Below are 16,787 nucleotides of genomic sequence, written 5' to 3' on the forward strand. Positions count from 1 at the left end.
AAGAATTCGCCTGCCAAGCAGGGAACACAAGAGATGAGGGTTCAATCCCTGGGTCGGGAAGATCCCATGGAGAAGGCCCTGCAACCCACTCCAGTATTCTTGGCTGGAGAATCCCATGGACAGAGGGGCCTGGAGGGCTATGGTCCATAGGGTTGCAAAGCATCGGACACTACTGAAGCGACTTAGCATGCACACTCAGTCTCTGGATCAAAGAGGAACAGGCCCCAGCCTGGGGACACACAGTGGGCTGGACCCTGCACATCTGTGAGAATCTGGACAAGCTGAGCCGCTGCACGGTGGATATGACGAAGGCAAAAATCAGAGTCTCAGGAGAAAAGGGAACCCTCCTGAACTGTTGGTGGGAATGTAAATTGATACAGCCACTATGGAAGACGGTATGGAGATTCCTTAAAAAAGTACAAATAAAACCACCACATGACCCAGCAATCCCACTCCTGGGCATATACCCTGAGGAAACCAAAACTGAAAAGACACATGTACCCCACTGTTCACTGCAGCACTATTTACAATAGCTAGAACATGAAAGCAACCTAGATGTCCGTCGACAGATGAATGGACAAAAAAGTTGTGGTTCATATACACAATGGAATATTACTCAGCCATAAAAAGGAACATATTTGAGTCAGTTCTAATGCGGTGGATGAAAGCAGAGCCTATGATACAGAGTGAAGTAAGTCAGAAAGAGAAAGATAAATATTGTATACTAACACATACATATGGAATCTAGAAAGATGGTAGTGAAGAATTCATTTGCAGGGCAGCAATGGAGAAACAGACATAGAAGACAGACTTATGGGTACGGGGAGAGGGAAGGAGGGTGAGACGTATGCAGAGAGTAACACGGAAACTTACATTACCACATGCAAAACAGATAGCCAATGGGAATTTGTTGTGTGTTTCAGGAAACTCAAACAGAGGCTCTGTATCAACCTAGAGCGGTGGGGTAGGGAGGGAGATGGGGAGGAGGTTCAAGAGGGAGGGGACATATGTATACCTATGGCTAATTCATATTGAGGTTTGGCAGAAAACAACAAAATTCTGTAAAGCAATTATCCTTCAATTAAAAAAAAAAAAAAATCAGAGTCTCAGACCCTGACTCTACCCTCCCCATGCAGAGGAGCAAGCAGCTACAGTCTGGCCTCTGGTGCCTCCTGCTGGTAGATATGGGAAAGGTACCTTCAGGGTACAGCACAAATCCCACAGAGCAAGTAAAAGCCAGGGCTCACAGCTAGGCTGTCTGGGTTAAAGCCTGCCATAGCTACCACTTGATTTGGGGCAAGTGACCTAACCTCTCTGAGCCCTCCAGGGAGATCTGGGGTGGAGAGTAGAAATCGAAACATCAGAATCTTCAGAAAATCATCTGGAGCAACTTTTGGTGCTAAGCACAGGAGGGGGATTCCAGAAGTTTATTACGCATCCCTATGTGCATATTCCGGACAAGGCAATGGCACCCCACTCCAGTACTCTTGCCTGGAAAATCCCATGGATGGAGGAGCCTGGAAGGCTGCAGTCCGTGGGGTCGCTGAGGGTCGGACACGACTGAGTGACTTCCCTTTCACTTATCACTTTCATGCATTGGAGAAGGAAATGGCAACCCACTCCAGTGTTCTTGCCTGGAGAATCCCAAGGACGGGGGAGCCTGGTGGGCTGCCGTCTATGGGGTCGCACAGAGCCAGACACGACTGAAATGACTTAGCAGCATGTGCATATTCGGAGAAGGCAATGGCACCCCACTCCAGTACTCTTGCCTGGAAAATCCCGTGGATGGAGGAGCCTGGAAGGCTGCAGTCCATGGGGTCGCTAAGAGTTGGACATGACTGAGCAACTTCACTTTCACTTTTCACTTTCATGCACTGGAGAAGGAAATGGCAACCCACTCCAGTGTTCTTGCCTGGAGAATCCCAGGGATGGGGGAGCCTGGTGGCCTGCTGTCTCTGGGGTCGCACAGAATCGGACAGGACTGAAGTGACTTAGCAGCAGCAGCAGCATGTGCATATTAAAAAGCAGAGACATTACTTTGCCAACAAAGGTCTGTCTAGTCAAAGCTATGGTTTTCCAGTAGTCATGTATGGATGTGAGAGTTGGACTATTAAGAAAGCTGAGCACCGAAGAATTTATGCTTTTGAACTGTGGTGTTGGAGAAGACTCTTGAGAGTCCCTTGGACTGCAAGGAGATCCAACCAGTCCATCCTAAAGGAGATCAGTCCTGGGTGTTTATTGGAAGGACTGACGTTGAAGCTGAAACTCCAATACTTTGGCCACCTGATGCGAAGAGCTGACTCATTGGAAAAGACCCTGATGCTGGGAAAAATTGAGGGCAGGAGGAGAAAGGGACGACAGAGGATGAGATGGTTGGATGGCATCACCGACTTGATGGACATGAGTTTGAGTAAACTCTGGGAGTTGGTGATGGACAGGAAGGCCTGGCATGCTGCACTGTATGGAGTTGGAAAGAGTCGGACACGACTGAGCAACTGAACTGAACTGAACTGATGTGCCTATGAAGTCCAGTCAAACTACATAGATGAATTCCCAATGATCCCATAGATTAAATACTATTATCTTGTCCATTTTTCAGGTGGAGAAACTAGTGTGCTGAGAGGTTAAGTAACTTCTCCAAAGTCCCACAGCTAGCAAGAGGTAGAGCCTGGACTTGAACCCAGGCATTTGGCACCAGAGCCCATACTACTAACCAGTATGCTTGAGTCTTTCTAAAGACTAGAGGGGACTGAGGCTCCAATGGGGACTGATGTGAATGTCAAGGAGGCATAGGGCATCGGTGTGATGGGGGCAGGGGTGGGAACTGAGACAGGGGAGCCTGTGGTAGGAAGAACGAGCTTCTCTCTGCCTTCACCACACATTCCCACCCCCACCCCCCAGCCTCTGGTTCTTCCTGCTTAATAAAGCGCCTGAGTTTTCACCAAATGTCACTCCCTGATGATTAATTGTCCTGGGTTCTTCATCCCTCATGCTGCCTCCACTTAATTGTGTTTGTAGGAACTGCCTGGCCTGGAGAGAAGAGCCGCTTGCAGGGCTGGGACTCTGATGTGTGCATGTGGAGTCGCTCATGGGAGCCCAGCAAAGGTCAGGTGAGGAAACGAGAGGGGTAGTCTGCGAGTCCCCAGATCAGGTCACAGCAGCTAGAGAAATTAAGGACCAAAGAGGCTGAATGCCTCAATCAGGGTTATGCAACATTCTGAATCCAACCCATTCACTCCTGGTTCCTTGGTTCACATTCTACGATGACCACTGGTGTCTCCCACCTTCCAGCCCTCACACCTGGACCTCTAGGTTTCTGGAGGGCCAGATTCCAGTTTTGAGCTGTCCAGCTGTGCCAGTCACCCCAGGAAGGAACAGGGATCTAGGGTGGCAGGAGGCAATGGCAGCCACGTTTCCGAGTGACTAAGTTGATAAAGGCTGGGGCTTCGTGGAAACAGGAACTGGCCTTGTTGACCCTCAGCCAGACCCCTTGTAGCGGACCCCACCCAATCACTTGGCCTCAGGTAAGCTAGTTATCGGTCAGCCACCAGGTGGCGCTGGTCCCTGCACTGCTGGTCAGTAAGTGCTGCTGCTTCATCTCACTGACCCCTGACTCCTCTCTTCCCAACCCCCAGATTGTGGGCTGCCCTGGCTTCTCTCCTCCTACCTCCCAACTCTGCCCTCAAGCCAGGACCCTGATGAAGGAATTGACCTGAGCTTTTCTTCTCTTCTGCACAAGACTCCCCTTCTGTGCTCATGGTCTCACGACTCTCCAGCCCCCAATCTCTTAAGCTCCAGGACTCGAAGTCTGGCTGAAGGCCTGCCCTGGGTGTCCCTGAAATAGTCAGACATCCCCCCAGTACTGATCAGAACTTATTCTCTCCACCGCTTCCCCGGAAGTAGCACAACCATCCACCGGGTCCCCTGCAGCTTATCCTCAAACTGTCCTGGGTGTCTCCCTCTTCTCAACTCCCCATCCAATGGGTGAGTCACTGCCCCTGCATCCCCACGGCTCTCCCCTGCTCTCCATTCCCAAGCCACTGCCCAGCTCAAATAGACACCTCTCCCCTAGACCTGCAGCAGCCTCTCTCCTCGCCTCCTGCCTCCTGTCGGGTCCCTTAAATCCAGCCAGAGTCAGGGAAGATGTCCTAACTATGGGGACATTCTGCTTAAAGCCATTCCACAGAGTATTTGTTTATTCCACAGAGTCCCTCTGGGTCAGGTTTGGTACCGAGGACCAAGAGAAGAAGAGGAGTCATGGTGTCGTCCAGCAAATGAAGTACAGACTCACGCCTGAGAGCAGAGATGGGAGCCCTGACGAAGGAAGAGCAGGCCCCCGCTGACCCAGATGCAGGACAGAAGTGGGATCAGAGAAGGAGAAGTCTTCCTGAAGGAGGAGATGCCTGAGTTGAGTCTTAGAGGACACACAGACGTTATCAAGGCAGACAGGAAAGGAAGTGCAGGTGGAGAGAACTGCACGGCAAAGGCTCAGAGCAAAGAAAGAATGTGTGTCCACCAGCCTGGTGGCTGCAGAGGGTCACAACCCTGAGAAACTAGGCTTGATCCTGAGGACATTGGGAGCCCAGGGACTTGAACAGGACAAGGTGAAGGTCAGGTTCAATTTCAGGCTGATCATGCTGGCTGTTGAGTAAAACTCTCACTGGAGAGGGAGAATCTGAGAGACAGAAACTGGGTCTCAGTGAGGGCCTGCAGTCTCAGAGGTCCCTGGAACAGCAAAAGGGAGGCTGCGCTGGGGCAGGTCAGCCTTAACTGGGTCCAGATCTTCCACCAGGCACTGGGCCTTCCAAGGATCTTCCACCCTCAGGAGTCCCCCCCACACCTCGGAACTTTGCTCTGTAACCCACCCTCTCCTGGCCGGCCACATCCCAGAGCCCTGGGCAGGGCTGTGCCAGGCCCTGCCCACCTCAACCCACCCTGCTATGAGCCCTTTTCTGCTGCCTCACCCTTTCCAGAACTGCTGACCCCCTAGAGGTTTCAAAGATGCTGAAAGTGGGTAAGGGACTCCAAGGCTGTGTCTCCTCCACCCAGTCAGGGCTGGGGCTTCATCTACTGCTCACATCCCCCCATCATGTCTGCCTGCCTGCCTGCCTGCTAAGTCACTCAGTCATGTCCAACTCTCTGAGACCCTATGGACTATAGCCAGCCAGCCTCCTCTGCCCATGGGATTCTCCAGGCAAGAATACTGGAGTGGGTTGCCGTGCCCTCCTCCAGGGGATTTTTCTGACCCAGGGATCCAACCCGTGTCTACTGCGGCTCCTGCATTGCAGGCGGATTCTTTACCGCTGAGCCACCGGGGAAGCCACCCATCCCCTATGACGTCCCCACAACTCAGCGCCCCAACCCTGCCTCCTCTCCCCTCCTGACTGCCTCCTCCAACCAGGATGATGTTGGAGGGGAGGGAACGCCACAGCCCCAGGGCCAGCTGTCCAGACTGAAGGCTAATGACTCAGCCCTGGTGCCTGGGTGGTCATGGGCTGCCCCAGTGAAGATAAAGACAGATGGACACAGAGTCGGCAGAGGAACGGGCGTGGACTTTATGACGGTTCCGTCCCTTTAACAACTATTTGCTTAGCGGAGGGTAGAGGAAAAGGCTCTCTGTCGGTGGGGTCAATGGCCTGGAAACAGCACCAGGCCCTCTTCCACTCCTCTGAGCCCCTTCTTAGGTCAGGCCACCCTCCCCTGACAAAGCCCCCCACCTCCAGGGGCCTCATCTTCACTCTCATCTTTCATCCCTCTTGGAGACAAATTATGATTCAGGCCAAGACCCCAACCCTCCTTTCCATCTCCCTCTCCCTCCCCCAGAAAGTGAGACTCCACAGAGATGGAACAGACTGTTCTCTGTGTCCCTTGAGATCAAGCAGAGGGACAGACGGATTCTGCAGTGAGTGGGGACCCAGTCAACTCTGAGGAAGAAATGTCTCTCAGGGTTGGGCCCCTGGGCCCCCCCAGATGGTGGCAGAGGGAGACAGCCAGCTGGGACTGGGGTGGGCGGTGTCTCCGCTTTAGTCAGAAAGGCTTTCACTGTACTCAGCAGGGAGTAATCAGAGGCTTTAAGATGGCAGGAGACACAATGAGGAGAGGACTGAAATAGGCTGATTGAGATAGAGGCGGGGCACAGAGAAGAGAGAGGAGAAGGCTTCCAGGAAGCCTCTCACCCAGGCAGCCCTCCAGGATTCTCCCTCCCCAGCCCTGAAGCACCCCCCCTGCAGCCTCAGGATTCCGAGCGGCAGCCCTCAGACGTCACAGTGCCCCAGCTTATCAGCGCGCAGAAGCATGGACTGAGGCCCGGGAAACAGCAAGAGCTTGTGATGGCAGTCATGCTGTCCTGGCTCCCAGCCCAGGGTTCTTCTCGTGGACAGACCCATCCCCTAGGGAGGCTGCCAAGGCCCAGACACCTTTTTTTGAAAACTGAATCCTCCTTAGTGCTGGGGATCTATGGTGTAGGCTTCCTAGCGGCCCTCGGGTTGGGCCCTGGCAGAGAAGGGAAATGGGCTGGTCAGGGTGGAGATGGTACATGGAAGGACTTGGCGGGGGAGGAGACAGCACGGCAAGCACAAGGAGGCAGGGAACCCAGGACACACGAGGGGATGAAACGGCATCTGTGAGCCCGCAGAGGGGTGCAGGGCATCACGGGCAGGGCTGGGTAGCTGGTGGGGCCGCCTCACTACCCCCCTGGCCCATCTCCACCCTGCCTCCCCACACCACTCTGGGCCCTTATCTGTCTTTATGATCCGTCTTCACTTCACACCTGCTGCTGTTTGCCAGCCCTGCCGGCCCTCCAGGGTTTCCTGGAGGAGCACCCCCTCCACTGGGCATGGCCAGCACTCAGGCTCCACCTTGGGCTGGGGCTGGTGCCTGGTCTCCCGATGGTTCACCAGAGGGCCCTTCAGAGAGCCACAGAGGGCACCTTCGGAAGGGCCCTGGAAGGGAAGTAATTTTTCTCAAGGTTACCCAATGAGTAAATACGTTGGGACTTGGGGGTGGGGGGCAATCAGCAATCATTAACCTCCTACGGTGTGCTGGCCCTAGGCTAAGCCCTGGCATCTATGATCTCATTAAGCCCATAGGCAGGGCCCACTGTTATCTTCATTCTGTAGGTGAGAAAACAGGTTTGGAAGGGGCCCCAGTGGGGCAGGGATGGGGCAGGGCTAGAATCCAGGCCTGTCTGACTCCCATTCGAGTGCCCTTGCCCTTGCCTCTTCCACAAACCTCTGTCTTTCAGTCCAAGCCGAGGAGGTGGGCTCACCACCACACAGTGAGTGATTGAGTGGGCAGAGCAGAGATTTCAAAAGAGGGGACTGGCCTGAACCTTCATCCCCATACTTGCTGGTGGGACGCCCCACCAGCCTCACCAGCCTTGTCTCCTCGGCCTCCTAGGATTTCTGAGCCTCGTGTCCCAGCAGTCTTCCCCCCTCCACTCAACTCTGGGCTAACTGCATTGGAACATTTACTTTTAATTGCTTTTTTTTTTTTTAGTACCTTTTCCAAAGGCATTACTGAATCTGAAGTGGCCGGAGGTGGGGCTACTGAAAGGGCTTCTGATGCTGCAGAGGATCTGAGCCCCTCAAAGATGCCTGGACTGCAGCCCCCCGCCCCCACTCCAGCTTACACAGGCTCAGAAGGAGCAGTGCAGACCCTGAAGGATGCTCCCCTCTTGCCGTCTGAGTCTACGATCCTGCATCCCTCTCTCAGGAGAGCCTTCCCAGGCTGCCTCGAGGAAACTTACTGGATCGGATAACCTCACATTAAATAAAGTTCTTGAGGATTAGGGGTAGGGTTACAGGCTCAGAGGAGAAGAGGGGACATTATAGCATTTTTTCCCTTAAGATTCTGAAGACCTCCCAGGCCTATCCTGCCATCTTACAGATGGGACACTAGAAGCCAGAGAAGAGCATGGCTGCCTTAGTCCACACAGTCCTCGAGAAGAGAAGTTGTCAAACGACGCTAAAGGGGACAGTGTCACCTACCTGCCCACCCTGTGGGAAAATCGAATGGGGGAAAAGGAGGTGGGAAGGCTCAGAGCTATTGGAGAGGCACCATCCCCTTCCATGGGGAAGTGCCAGAGGATAGAACAGCATCAAAGAAGCCAGGGTTCCACATACCGGGGGAGGTGGTCTCAGGACCACCAGCACCCCCAGTATTAGGACCTCTGGCATCCCCCAAAAGCAGCTCTTTCCAAGGCCTCTGTGACAGGTGTCTTGCCAACCGCAACTACTACCTGAAAAGGCCACATCCCTGACTGCTTGACCTGTTGGAGTGGAGCGCTGCCTCCTGGTAACACCCCCAATGGTGTCCACTCAGCCCTTATAGCTCCCGACCCAGTGCTCCCTGGGTCCGTGACGCCTCTGCACCACCCAGAGGGCAGTGCTCATATCCTCCTTGGCCTGCCCTCCTCTGGACCAGAGTTCCTGCCCATCCACACTTTCTCATCAGACAAGCTCCATTTCCTTTCTCTCTCCCCTGGACAGCCAGGAGCTAGGATACCATGTCCCAGACCTGGCTGTGCCTCACACCAAGTATGTGGCATTGGACACGTCTCACGATGTCTGCTCATCTGGAAAACAGGGAGGCTAAATTTAATAGGCTCAGAGGTGTCAAGGGACAATAGGGCACTGAGCCCGTGTTCCTGAAGTCAGTGATTCCAGTGTTCTACCATAATGAAAATAAAAACAGACATTTAGCATTCATTATGGATACAGTTTTAAGGGCATTACATGTGTTAAGCATTTAATCCTCCCAAGAATCCTCCCATAATAGTACTACAAGATGAGTACTATTATTATCGCCAGTTTACAAGCAAGAAAACTGGAGCACAGAGAGGCTGAGTCCCTTGCCCTGGATAGTAAACTGGAGCTGGGGTTTGAACCCAAGCAGCTGGGCTCCAGAACCCACAGCGGGACGTGGTCTGTGATCTCCCCGTTCTCAGAGTTGACACCATGAGGTCCGGCATTCTGTGACTCCGAGTTCTGTGATTCTGTGAGAACCTGCAGGCAGTTCTCATAACCTGCTGGGGTTCTAGCTGACAAACTGTAGCCCTGACCTTTTGAGACTCAGGCTAAGGAGGCTGCAGTGGTTTAGAATAGCTCTCCAGGAGGAAATCTAGCAGTTGGCACTTTCCCTGTGTCATCCACTCCCCAAACACAACAGAAGACAGTGCTTCTCCCCTCTATGCTGCAGTCGGTGAGCTGGCCAGGGAACCCCAGCTGGCAGGGAGGCTGAGGTCAAGGTCAGATGGGGAGGGTGAGACCAGACCTTGTGGTCTCCCTTGACCATGTGAGAGGGCAACGGGGGGAGAGCAGCTCACCGCACTTTTCCCTCCTGGGGCAGCTCGTGGGGGGGCTCCTCACACACCAGCCGGGATTCCCCGTCCAGCAGGTAGGTGTAGACTGTCTCCTAGAACAGAAGGCACTCATGAGATCCAGAGGAAAGGCCCTCCCACCACCCACTTCCAGTCTGACACAGGTCTGGGTGCCAAGGTCGTGGGCATCTGTTTGTCCGTCATTACTCCCCAGGTGATTCTAAGTGCAGCCAGGATAGGAAAACTCCCGTGTGATCTCAGCACTTCACTCTCTCCTGGGGAGGGTCTGATGCGCTGAAGGAACAGACCACAGCCCACCAATACCCCACAACCCTGAAATATTTCCCTGCAGAGACTGCAGCCTCAACAAATAACAACTGAGCGTCCACTCGGGGCCATACTGCAGAAGAGGCTCTGAACACCCTGGAATCTTCCCTCCTACCTCAGATACACAACCAAGAAATCACACACTGTGAGCTAAGCCAGGAGGACTTCTTGGAGGGAGTGACTTTAAAGTTGTAACTGACATGGGAATTGGACATATTCAGGCAATGGGATGGAGATGGTAGAGGACAGGGAATCCTGGTGTGCTGCAGTCCATGGGGTTACAAAAGAGTCGGACACGAATGAGCAACTGAACAACGAAAGGGAGTGCGTGAGAATGGCTTCTGGGCCAAGTATTAATAATAGGTAGGTAGGTGTACAGAGTCCAAAGCATTGATGGAACCGACAGTGGTGGGGCCAGGGAGGGGGCACAGGAGGTGGGTTTGGGATCAGCGGTGCTGAGTGGGAAGGGAGCTTGGGGAAGGTTTTGTTGAGGAGAGGGACTGCTACTGGGGAGGGAGGAGCTGGTGAGCCCTGTGAGACAGGAGCTGATTTGTATTTTGGAATGACCATTCCCTTGAGTGAGATCAAAGCTCTGTTTGAAGCATATCAAGTCTGCAGCTTGTCAATCCTCCCCCCAAGGACCCAGAGCCGTCCTTTTTTGGGGGTGGGGAGGCATGCCACTCAGCGTGCAGGATTTTAGTTCCCTGACCAGGGATTGAACCCACACCCTCGGCAGTGAAAGCACAGAACCCCAGCCACTGGACTGTCAGGAACTACCCCCCAGAGAAGTCTTGGTTTCAGTTACAGACCATGTCTTGGCAGAAGCAGTTGCCCTCACTGACCCACAAGAGAAAATCCACATTCCCTCCAAGCAGGACTGGCCACTCTTAGAGACCCACAGCCAACCTGTCTGCAGAGCGTCTCCACTGCTGGAGTCGCATGTGATGAGGGAGACCCGGGTGCTCAGCAGAGCCTACACCCCATCGAGGGGGTACCCACGTGCCCGGCTCAGTATCCTGAGAGGCGTTGTTTTCTCAGTGGGAGAATGGAGGGCTCTCCTCTCTGCTGACTGTATCAGGGAGGGCTTCTGGAGGAGGTGACACTGAAGCTCCATGTTAAAGTAAGTAAGCATGGAGTCCTTCTCAGAAGCCATTGGCTTTCACAGCTGTGAGAGTCCACAACCCACAAGAGTCACACACTCTTGTTGCCCTTGGCTGTCCGCAGCCAGCCCCCACCTTCTCCCAACCCCCAGGAGATGCCCCAGTCCCGCCTCCAGAGAACCTGAGCCAAGCTCAGAAGTGGCATGGGCCAGAAATGACAGGGCCTGAGGAGAGTGAGCGGGGCAGACACAGGAAGACCTGGGCCCCCTTGTCCTCCCGGGGGAGGGTCTAGTAGGGAAGTTTGGGGATGAAGAAATCAGTGGGAAGGAGGCCCTCATGCCTCATCTACATTCAGCCTCTTCCTGTCAACCAACCCTTTATGCAGCCTGGGAGGGGCCTGTAGGATTTGACCCCTCAAAGAGGTTAAGATGCTACCTAGTACCCAGAGTCCTGCCCTGGCAGAGAGAGGGGTGGGCAATCCGAGAGTAGGGAGCAGGCAGGCTCGCAGATCCTCACTTCACTTCCGGGCATCCATCTGCCTCCACCCCCTCACTCGCAGCCCTCTGGGTTAAAATTAGCTGAGTTTACTGGAGAGAAGGAGGAATCATTTCAGACACATCAGTCCCATCTGCATTTGCGGCTGCCTGCCACAATGGGTGCTGATGAAGGAGCCAGGTGCCAGCAGCTCCCCTCCCTGGCGTCTCCCCACCCCTCCCTAGAGGCAGAGCAGGCCTGCCGTCTCCCCACCCCTCTTTGGAGAGCTGAGCTCCTCCATGCAGTCAAGACAGGGTTCCCTCCCCAAAGTCAGGGCTTCCCTAGCTCATGTAGGTCTTTGGGGTGGACCAAGACAGACATTTCCCACTGTCCCAGGGATCTAGTCACCTGGACCGGAGCTGTCTTCCCGGTCCCCTGCTTTGGGGATACAATTAATCCATACAAGGGCATCTATGCTGGCATCACCAGCATCCTGCCTGTGAAGACCCTCCTCCTCCCCACTCCCAGGGCAGCTTCGTGGATGCTGACCTGCCAACCTCCCTGCCTCTTCTTTTCCAGATGTTTCTCCACCCCAGGCCAGATGTTGCCTCAATCCCATCTCCGGGAGGATTTATTTTGGGAGCCAACACACCACCCACTTCCTACCAATTTCACGCTCAATAAAGCTCACTCATTAGTCTTCCTCCTGGGCTCTGAACTTCCAGGAAGTTTTGAAAAGACAGAGCTGAGGAAAGCGAATGGTGATGCTTAGGTGCCAAGCCCCATTTGTTCCTGTCATGCTGTGTGACCTTGGGGGAAGTGTCCTCCCTCTCTGGGCCTTGGGTGGATCATTCATCCAGCAGATTCAGACACAGTGGGTTCTGCTGGTGGCTGGTGTCCAGGGTAGAGGAGGGAACATCCCAGGCTATGGGGACTCAGTCTAGGCATCTCCTCTTCTGGTAAGTCTCCCCTGCCTCTTAGGGTGTCAGAGCCCCCCTCCCCAGACTGACAGTCCCCTGCTCCCTGCTATCTGGCACAACTGATACACTGCTGCTTTGTGTCTTGAGAGCCAGTTCATCCATCCTACTGCATAAGGGATGCATAGTGACCACTGGAGCTGAGTTGAGGAGTGGCCTGGGCAACTGAAGAGGAGCACAGTCTCCTCATCCAGGCACTCCAGGCCCAGGAAACCATGCTGACCTGGTGACCAGGGGCCCAAGCAGCTACCCTCCACCTGTTCCCGGTGTGCAACCTCATCTATGGTGTTGGCATGGGTCAGAGAGAAGCTTAAAGGCTTCTAGAGGCTTCTAGAGGACATCTTATCCAGGCTCCTGACTAGACAGGACACCTGAACTCAGCACAGATCTATTCATCAAGGCAGAGCCCCATTCCAGCACACGGCTGGTACCAAGGAAGTTCTTCTGCATGTCTACTCAATCCTTCCTGCTATATGTATTCCAAACCTCACGTGACTCACTAGGTCCTACCTAGTGAACCCATTAGGTTATTATCCTAAGTGAATCCATTCCATAATCTGCGACATGATCTTTCCAATTACGCTCTAATGCCCCTTCTGTCCCAGACATTCCAGAATTCCTGTATCAGTTCATTCACTGGGGCTTAGTTTTAGTCTTCCTCCTCCTCCTCCTCCTCCTCCTCTTCTTAAACACTCACCCAAACCCTTCACTTCCCCATGAGAGTCCTCTGGGCAAAGACCCTGCTTCTTCTTTCTTTCTCAACCCTGTTTAAGAGGAGCGGAGCAAAGGCTTAAGGGGCAGGAAAGTACGGGGCAAGGCACATACCACTTTGGGAAGCACAGCCGACAGGGCCTCCTTGACAGCCTGTTGCAAGCCTGTAATGTCGATGACGGAGCCCAGGCTCAGCAAAGCATCCTGGAAGAGAGGAAAGGGCAGTGAGGGCCTCTCTGCCAGGCAGGCCAGGACAGCGCCCCTCCCCAGGGGGCTGGGAATACAAACTCTCAGCTTAAACAGGGGCCTAAGGCTAGCAGACACTTGAGTCCCAGGATCTTAGGAACTCAGAATACAATCAGTCTTCCCCCCCACCCCAACCAATCTATTTTTATTTCCCCAACCAGTCTTAAGGGCTTAAAATGTCCAAGTCCCTTCATCTTACAATGAAGGGTCTGGGGCTTAGAGAGTGGTCAGGGACTTAGCAAAGAACTCACAGTAAGTCAAGAGGTCAAGTCTTGTCATGACCCTAGGTCTCTTGTCCTTCAGCCAAGGACAACTCAGGCATAGCAGGGAAAGTACAAGCTTCCACATTAATATAAAACAAAACAAGTAAACAAAAAGTTCCAAATTTGAATTCTAGCTCCTCTATTTACAAGCAGTGTGAATCTTGGTCAAGTCACTGAGCCTCAGTCTTCTATCTGTAAACTGGGGGCAACTAAGGCTATCTCCCCCTACAGGCTGATATGGTGATGAAATCAAACTGAGTGCCCACACACAGGTGCTCAGAGAAACATCTGCTGAATCTGGGCCCCACTCAGTTTCCCAAGGAGGGAGCTGGTCTCGCATAGTCTCATTTTTTAGCCTAGTGAGGGGCTGGGAGTAGCGAGAGTCCATGAGGTACATGAGCCCACAAGAGTCAAGAAACACAGTGAGGCCAGCCCCTGGTGAGACAGAAGGGGAAGGAGAAATCAGCCTTGATTGCCTCACAGCCTTCCTGTCCCAGGAACAGGCCTCGTCCTTGGAGAGCCGGAACCAAGACAAGAAAGGTCCCTGCTTCTCGCTCTATTAACTTGGTCCAAACCATGGGGATCAAAGAGAAAGGTAACAGAACAGAGGATCCAGGGCCAAAGCAGGACTGTGACTCATACCATCCACTCAGCCAGGCCCTCCCCGCTAGCCCCTGCAAGTTTTTTCTGATGTCTTTCTTGTGGATGGCTCAGTCTGTGTTCATAGAGCCAAGTGATTAATTGTAGGATGAAGACATATGGCGTGGCCCCCATTCCTGTAAGTGACGTGAACTTGAGGCTCTTATTGGGCCATAAGCTCAGTATGAGCCCACAGCATAAATGTGGCAGGTAATATATTAAAATGATGAGATTGCAGGGCATATTAATAAAGATATGTTACCCTAACTAGGGAAGATGAGAATTGCTCCATGTCCATGGGCTGATTAGATCATCCCCAGTGCACTATGTCCCAGGTAAGGACAAGAAGAGACTCATTCAGAGGAAGTGACGTATGTAAAGAGAGAATAAGAAAGCAAGTCCTGCATGGAGAACCTGGAGATGCCTTGCATGCAGCAGAACAGATCCAGGAGTCTCAGTATTTGACTCCAATATCTCAGGCTTTCCTGGGCAGGGCGACTGGACTCTGTGGCCCCAGAGACAGCCTGGAGACTCACAGGATTTCACAGGAGGCTGACCTTGGCCCAGGGGAGTGAAAGATCTTCTTCTAGGTAGAACCAAGACAAGAAAGGTCCCTGCTTCTCGCTCATAGGCAGAGGCCACTAGAAGAAAGGTGAGAAACTGAGCTCCCCATACTTGGGGGTTTGCAAAAATTGGCTAGATGCCCATTTTTCAGAGAGGTTACAGAGGGGAGTCCTGCACTGGGGTCCGGATGAAGCCTATGGTCTGGGCTTCGGCTCCAGATTTCACCTTGCATATTCTTGGCTTCAGTCTCCTTCCCTACCCTGACTCCCATTCCCACCCAGTCCTGTGTTCCAGGTTGAGGGAGCAGTGGTGGGCTTTCTCTTCAAATGGCATTGTTTTCTCCAACCCCCAACCTCCCTTTGATCCCTTCCACTGCTCAAGTGAAGACACATTTCAGTCATGATGATGTGTCTCCATCCTAGGACACCAGGAGCTGCTGACTCCACAATAAATTCCCCAAATTGGATCAACTGTCCTTTGATCCTGAGGCTCTCCTCATCACAGCTCACACACTCTCAGCACCACACATACCTGGCTACCCAGTCACAGACCCTCATATTCTCACAGAAACATCCCAGCCTGCCTTCAGACACCCTCCAGGTACACATATAGGTTCACACAGGTGCAGATACTTCCTAATGGACTCACAGGTCCAGGGCTCAGCAACATGTTGGCCACTGTTGCCTTTCTAGGTCAATTCTGCAGACTAAAGAGGTGAGGAAGAGCTGATGTCCCAGATAATCCTGAAATAAAGTCTGCCAACCCAGGCTCCTCAGACAGTGGTTCCAAGGGCTTGGCCCCAGAAGGTAGTGCTGGTTTAGGTCTGTTCCTGCCTGGAGGCAGTGGGGAAGGATAGGCTAAGTGGGGGGCCCTGCCCTCTAATGGAGTTTGTGTGTGTGGTGTGGAAGTTGGAGAAGAGGGGCCAAGGTGACAGAGTGAGTTCTGATGTCCAGGGAAACATGTCTCAAAGCCACAGGCTTAGGACAGCTAAGCCTCCCCATTTGACAGATGAGGAAACTGAGGCTCAAAAAAAACCCAGTGCCCCATCTGTGGTCAGCCAGCCAGTCAGGACAGAGGGTCCAGAACCCACCTCTCTGGATCTCCAGCCTCTGTCTTGTTCCTCCTCTGGACTGACCCCCCAGCTCCCTCCCCAGGGGCCTTAGAGAGAATAGTCTGTCCTTTGTTCTGATTGGTGGCTCCTCGACCTGCCCTTTACTCGGATTGGGGAATGCCCTGACCTGTCCTTTACTGAGATTGGTGGATACCTGTCTGGCCTTTGCTTGGATTGGTTGGTTTTCTGTGACTCCTCAGGCTAAGGGCGAGATAATGGCGCAAGAAGGGAATTGGGAAGGAAACTTAAAGACAGTTGGAGCAGGAGAGAGGGGGCCCAGTGGGCGGGATGGAAGCACGGCGATGAACCCCTGGGTGGCCTCTGCCTGATATCCTTCTGTCCACCCAGCTCCTGGCCCTGCCCTACCTGCCTGCCCCAAGATGGCGGGTGTTGAGTGTAGGAAACACAGCTGGGAAGCACCACTTCACACTTGGCCTTCAAGATTTGCTCTCATGCTGCCTTCTCCTTGAATCTTGCCAAGAGCCCAAAGCAATTTCACCTCCTGCATCAACTCAGGGAGGAAATAGTTCACATTCCACAGACCGTGAGGTGAGGCTCAGAGGTCAGAGTGGCTGCCCCAGTGAAGGGAGAAGAGTCAATGGTACTGAGGCTCAAGTCAAAGGGTTTTAAACCCCAGAAATCTTAAACAGCTGAGGAGAGGAAAAGTACAGACAGAGCCATACCTGCTCTCATGCACATCTACACGTGTCACACATACACATATTCCCATGTACACACCTGCACACAAACTCACACACATGGATAAAAATGCAACCCTATAGAAATGGCCACCCACTCCAATATTCTTGCCTGGAAAATTTCATGGACAGAGGAGCCTGGCAGGCTTTATTTAGTTCATGGGGTCAAAAAGAGTTGGACAGGACTGAGCACACATGCATGCAATATACAATACACACATAAACATACACTTAAGCATGTACACATGCAAATATAAACACACTCAAACACACACAGCCAAGCTCAGGGTGGGGTGAAAGAGGTCACGATTCCTGCCCTTGCAGCTTTTGTGAACAAACATCAGTGTAAATATCAGCA

The 16,787-nt window shown here is 53.0% G+C and overlaps 1 protein-coding gene across 2 annotated transcripts in view; it reads right to left on the reverse strand.

Annotated features, from left to right (window-relative positions):
* Positions 1 to 16,787, reverse strand: part of PDE2A (phosphodiesterase 2A) — a 69,308-nt gene that overhangs the window by 23,066 nt on the left and 29,455 nt on the right. For both annotated transcript variants that reach the window (XM_055548998.1, XM_055548999.1), the window contains 2 exons: positions 13,023 to 13,112; positions 9,326 to 9,414 (listed from right to left, as the gene is read on the reverse strand). In XM_055548998.1, the coding sequence (XP_055404973.1) occupies positions 9,326 to 9,414; positions 13,023 to 13,112 (179 nt within the window). The remainder of the gene's footprint in view (positions 1 to 9,325; positions 9,415 to 13,022; positions 13,113 to 16,787) is intronic.

Source organism: Bubalus kerabau, chromosome 15 (genome assembly GCF_029407905.1).
Source record: "Bubalus kerabau isolate K-KA32 ecotype Philippines breed swamp buffalo chromosome 15, PCC_UOA_SB_1v2, whole genome shotgun sequence".
Taxonomy (NCBI): Eukaryota; Metazoa; Chordata; class Mammalia; order Artiodactyla; family Bovidae; genus Bubalus; species Bubalus kerabau.